This window comes from Hipposideros armiger, unplaced genomic scaffold, assembly GCF_001890085.2.
Source record: "Hipposideros armiger isolate ML-2016 unplaced genomic scaffold, ASM189008v1 scaffold_107, whole genome shotgun sequence".
In the NCBI taxonomy this organism is placed as follows: Eukaryota; Metazoa; Chordata; class Mammalia; order Chiroptera; family Hipposideridae; genus Hipposideros; species Hipposideros armiger.
The window spans coordinates 742,608-748,750 of NW_017731457.1; the positions used below are offsets into that span (position 1 = coordinate 742,608).

At 38.9% G+C, this 6,143-nt stretch overlaps 1 protein-coding gene across 1 annotated transcript in view; it reads right to left on the reverse strand.

Moving 5' to 3' along the window:
* Positions 1-403: 403 nt before the first annotated feature.
* The window catches only part of LOC109385035 (general transcription factor II-I-like), a 12,290-nt gene continuing 6,550 nt past the window's right edge, over positions 404-6,143 (reverse strand). The window contains exons 4-8 of the mRNA XM_019646888.1: positions 5,018-5,046; positions 3,656-3,697; positions 2,821-2,862; positions 2,269-2,343; positions 404-1,553 (exon numbers count right to left, since the gene is read on the reverse strand). Coding sequence (XP_019502433.1) covers positions 2,285-2,343; positions 2,821-2,862; positions 3,656-3,697; positions 5,018-5,046 — 172 coding nt within the window. The 3' untranslated portion in view covers positions 404-1,553; positions 2,269-2,284. The remainder of the gene's footprint in view (positions 1,554-2,268; positions 2,344-2,820; positions 2,863-3,655; positions 3,698-5,017; positions 5,047-6,143) is intronic.

Sequence of the window (6,143 nt, forward strand, 5' to 3'; positions counted from 1 at the left end):
GTCTCCCCCTAACTTCTGTTGGTAGATCAGTAACAAATTAGTTTGCCTGGGCACAGATTTGTAGGGTACAGGAGAGGCAGAGAGCTATGCCGAGAACAGAAAGTATCTGGAGTCACTGTGGTTTTTATGTGGGAGGAGCTAATGTATGTGCTCTGTCTGGGGAGAGATTCTGACCTCAAAATCATACTTCAGCTGCATACAGTTGGCGTGTTACAGATAAAAAGCTGGGGGCTCCAGCCCAGCCCAGACTAGACGCACAGTGGTCTCAGAAGCATCCTGGTGTCCTCATGAGGCCCTGCCCTCTGAGCAGTGCCAACTAACACTCATTTTGCGTTCCACCTACCACCGGACCACCCACGAGTTTCCCCAGACATATCATGAAAACGCCTTAGAAAGAAATGAATTAGTGTGTGAAAGGCATGGATGGATTTTATTTATTACCCTATATCTACATTTTAATTTGAGGTAAAATATAAGCAACACATAAAAATGCCTATTTCTGCTACCATGTAATATAATTCTCCATTGTGAATATTGTGATAAAGCTAATGAACACTCTATGCCATCACATACTCTAGCTTTTCATATAGCTGGGATTTTACAACTCTTATTGTCTGTGAAATCTCAACACATGTCAGATTCTCCTAGAAATGGCGCAGAATAGCAGTGGGTGCATAATGGTTTATGACCCCTCACTCCCCACATTGGAGCCTCAATGTTCTAAGTAGAATTATCAAATAATGAAGGCAATGAAAACCCCTTGAGATTGATCCAAGCTGGAACAGTGTTCCAAAGAAATCCACACCACAATAGGTTACACGATAGTGAGGCTTTAGTGTCATTTCGCTTGCCCAAACACTCATACCTGATCTTAAACTTCCGGCACACCATGCATTTTATTTGGATGACAAATAAATGTGGAAGAGGTTCTCCTATAAGTTCATCCCACCTATAAGCCACACGCAGAAATTCTGACCTCTTACTGGCTACTAGGTAATCCAGATGTTTGTTTTTTAATTAGGATAAAAAACGTATGAACCATGATAGATAGCTTAGGAAAAGGTTTAGTCAAATATACAGATACTAACTGTTCACTCAGTCATTAAGGAGAGCCGTGAACAAAAGGATCATTTAAATGATTTTTCAGATAGAAAAACTAAAGAACTAAACTATCACAGGTGTTTTCTTCACTGCAGAAGCTGAGATGTTCAGTAGGAGATATCTTCACTTGATTGGAAAATAAACACCATAGCTGAAGGCTCTGCTGAATCCGTAAAAAAAATCTGGTGCGATTCATCCCTGTCATTTTCCCTGTCATTTTTCCAGCATTGCTGTAAAATCCTTATAATACATTCCAAAGGAAACCAGCCATTCCAAATCTACAGTCACTCTGCTCTTTAATTCAATTCACAGAACTGCTGAAAAAGTAGACATTTCTATCTAAAAGTAGAAAAAAAGGTTTGTATAGAAGGTATTTCTGTTATACAAGTATATTACACAGCTTGGGGCAGTAACAGGTCCGAAAAGCTCTTCTCACCCACTGATACTTTAAGCTAAAATGGGAGAGAAAACAAGCAAGAAAACAGGTTAATCTGATTATAGGAACTGAACATTCACACATATCACCACTTAGTTAGCACTTCAACCCATGCATTGACAGCACATGGCAGATTCCATGACAGAAAAAAGGCTATAAAAAAATGCAGTGTCAGGTACAGATCGGTCCTGTCAACCTGTGCCCTGTTAACCATCAGCTAAACATTCCACAGCTCAGGCTGCGTGAGGTTCAGTAGACACCAGAACTAAGTTTTGCTGACTCCTGTTCTAGAGTGGCCCCTCCTGTTACTAACCCGGCCAAGTTTAACAAGTCTGGAATAATAGGACCAGACTTGTAACTTAACTATGTGAGATGCACAATGGACTGTGCAGCTCAGCCAGGCTCTGAAAACACTGTCACTGTAATCAGGGGAGAAGTCAGGGTACTGACAGTGACGCAGTGAACTGCACTGGTGAGACAAGATTTGCCCTGTGGATTAACACAGTTTCCTTTTAAGGCAAAAGGGCATTTACACCTCTGCAACATATACTGACTGATCCAAGGAAAAACCTGTTTGAATCTTCTAGCTCAAACCATCTGGTTATGGCTCACAACTAGACCTTACGTGCCCTGAAGGTGGGCCACCATTTATGGCTGAAGCAGGGAAAACACACAATTAGCTTATGGATATGATGACACTACATGGCACCCGGACACAGAGACTGAGTTACCCTAAGAGGGAGAGGTCTACCACGTAGGGTCTGGTTCTTGCTTGATCTGAGAGCTTCCATCAGCCTCCTTTACTTCTATCAAGAAAAACAGAAGAGAACCATTTCATTCCACTATGAATGCAAACCTGTTCAATTATAAATCCACTCATACCAAACTATTTACTAACATGATTTAATAGGAAGAATACGATACTAAAAATAATATTTTCCATCTAGCAGTAAATTCTAAATTGTGCTACTTATGTTTTCAAAGTAACAAACATCTTATTCCTTATGTCTGTAAAGGGTCAGCACTATCTAGGTGACATAGCAGTCATTCCACTGTTTCAGAATTCATTAAGAGTCACTAGGGGGGAAATGGAGCCAAAGAGCCCATGTGTCATCTCTGAACACAATGTTTCTGGGCATAAACTACAAATCCAATTCATCCAGAAACAAAAGAACAAAACAGCCACAGTTCTAGTTTAAAAGCTGTAAAAACACAGTTAATCCTTTGTCCTAATAAAAGTCTTAAGGAACTTCAGTTTTTGACAACCAGATGACCCTTTTTACCTTCTGTTGTGGGAACCTCCAACTGGCTTGGCTCAGCTGATTCTGAAGAGAAACACATGAAGATTTACTGTAATATTGTTCAAAAGTGGTTTTCAATTATTTAGAGTCCAGAGGCAGGAGAGAAAGCTCTCCAGTCAGTGTACACAAATCACAAGACTAGGATAAAACAACAGCCACGGATTCTTGGCATTAAACACACAATTACTCAACTAGACTTTCAAAATTCTACGTTTCTGAATTCTGTTAAGTTGGCTTGCACAACCAAAGTCGTAAATAACAATATAAATGAGCATAGCTCTAACACAAAAGCATGAAGTTCTTGCTTTATGTCTTTTCCCCCTTTCTTTTGTGAGTTCCCTTTTAATAAAAACCTTTCATTACTTTCAATGAATCACAGTAGTAGGCTTGATCACTTGTTCCTAAGGAATTTTTATAACCACAACACATGCATTTCCACCCAACACAATGTGGCTTACAACTACCATTAGAAACAAGCGGCATAAAGAGTCAAGTTAAAAAGAAACTTCTCACGCAAAAACTGCATTCTACGCAGTGGTCTTAGGGTTCGTGACCTTCACCTGACCTAGTCCAGTGGGGTCGAATAGCACGTGGTCCACAGTTGTCAGTTAAGACCTACAGACTGAGCTTACACAGGCTTTCAAACACAGCAGTCAAAGAAAGCCTAAGGTGTGTGCACACGTGTATGTTCTGTGTAACTGACTCCTAAAGCGAGGCAAAGGTAAGCATGTGATACCACACAATTTTGTCTGATCTATTTTACTGAAAGAGTAAGAATAGAGTAAAACATAAAAATATTTTACCCTCCTTAATTTACCTTGGATCACTGGGCCTTCTGACTCATTCTGATCAACCAACTCTGAAAATAAAGCAATTCATTTAATAATTTGATGACAAGCTGTGGCATCTAAAAAGCATTTTTATATACATTATTTTGATGCTCCAATTTTAACATAACAGGCACTATTTTCCTTATGACATTAAGAGTTCTGGTATATTCCATCAAAATAACTAATTCATAGCAATTACCACAAAATTTTATTACAGACTACTACACAGGGATGAGAACAAAACTGAACATTTTGTAAGGGGGAAGAAAAGCTTAAAATATAATCCATGACCCTGAAGAGCGAAGGCCAGAAAACAGGGTCAAGTGTGAAGCAGTGCATAATGGTAGGGAACAGGTGTGATGACAGCACGTATCTCAGTTGGACGGGCTGTTCAACTCACAAGGTTCTGCGGCTCAGTGGTCACTGAAAACCCCTGAACATGAAACTGAAGAGACTTCCACCTTCCCAATGAATAAACTATAGAACTGAATACTCAATGTAGGTGGATTTCAAAGAGCTAGAATAATACTAATTGGGGAAAAAAAAGACTGAAATCCAACTGTATTAGCAAAGGATCATTTTCACTTAAAATTTTTTAATAAAAAGTTCATATAAAACATACTTGTACAAATATGTTTTGCTAAAAGCACTATTTAAAATGATATGAACATCAGGGAACTGGAAGAACACTTATATTTGTTCATGCAACAATATTTGAGAACCCAATGTCTACCAGACATTATGCTTAATAATAGAAGCTAAATCACACTTAAAAGACCTACTTATTCCAGCCCAGCAATTACATAACAATAGTAAAAGTCATAATAGTAACAATGACAAATACAGATTGTATTTACTGAGGACGTACTATGAGGACAGGTATTGTTCTAGGTTACAGGTAAACAAACTTTTTCATCAAGAGCCAGTTAGTAACTATTTTAGGCTCTGCAGCTCACAAATGCTCTGTTGCAACTTCTTAACTCTGCCATAAGTAAATTGGCCTGGCAGTGTTTAAATAAAACTTTATTCACAAACATGGGCAGGAGCTTGCTAACCCTCGCTTGACATGAGTCTTCTAAAATGGTCTAAAACTCCCCATGTGGGTACTAATATCATTACCATTTTATGATGACTAAACTGAGATTTTAAAAAGTTAAGCAACTTGCCCAATTTTACATCTACAAGGTGTTTGATGCTTTAACACTAAGGGCTAACCTAATGATGATTTTGCATGGTTACTGCTGTATGAGAAGTGAAATTTTACACTGAGCTAAGTGCACGAGCACACACCCACACCTCTCACATTCTGGGGCAAAAACAAAAATCCAAAGACTTCACAAAATACTCACGGTTATTAATCACAAGGCCTGGAAATGGTCTAAAGAAAGAAATAAATTATGTAACAGTTTATTTTTACTCTACAAGAATTTACAGGTATATTCAGTTTATACAACTCATATTTAGCCTATGTAACTTAAGTGCTAGAATGAGAAATGTTATCCACTACTTTTTTAATCTTATATTTTTAAATCAATTGATATATAGATACATGAATAGCTAACATGGAACATACTAGAAAATGTTACATTAAAGATGGTGGGAAAATATAAAATAGGGACAAAGAAAAGTCAACAGAATTTTAGTGAAATGGTCTAATGGAAGGCTTTCTTCCCAGACTCCTGGGGAACAGCACGGAAAATGAACATTGATTAAGTGGGACAAAAATATGGGATTTTTAGGGAAAGGGTATTGGGAGAAGATGGGAGTGGATGAGAAAAAGTCTTGGGAGGCTAACGCATTAGCTATTTCTGAATGCCAGTCCTAAGGGATTTCTACTAGAGATAGTGGGAACTTGACAATGAACTGACTGGGGGAGATTTAGTGATAGTCGAGTTTTTGTGAGTTGGAAGAGAAGAGTGAAGACACCTTGGGACTTCTGCTTGGGTGGATGGGAAAGAGGACATTATGCTGAATGAACACTTACTGTGATAAGCACATATAAATAATGTAATTCTCATAATGCTGTTAGAGGGCTGGTATAATCATCATTCCTATTCTGTGGACAAGGAGCTGATGCTCTCAAAGGGAACAATTACGATCTCACTGTATAGACAAGGAAACAAGTGACCTGGCTGACTTGGAATCGAATCCCTGAGATGCCGGAGACAAAATCTTTGTGTTAAAGGGCTAGAGTAAATATGTTAGGCCTTGCATACTACTGTCTCTGCCCCAGTTAATCAAGTTTACCACTGTAACAAGAAAGCAGCCATGGATAACATGTAAACACACAGATGATTGTGTTTGAATAAGACTTTATGAAAACAGGAGACAGGCTGGAGCTGGTCTATAGGTCATGGTTTGCTAACACCCTGCCTTAGAAACCGGAGAATTAGGCCAAGTGGCACGATGGTTAAGAACTGGCTAGGGATGCCAGAGGGCCCCGGTTCGGATCCCACATATGAGGGCCAGTGACAC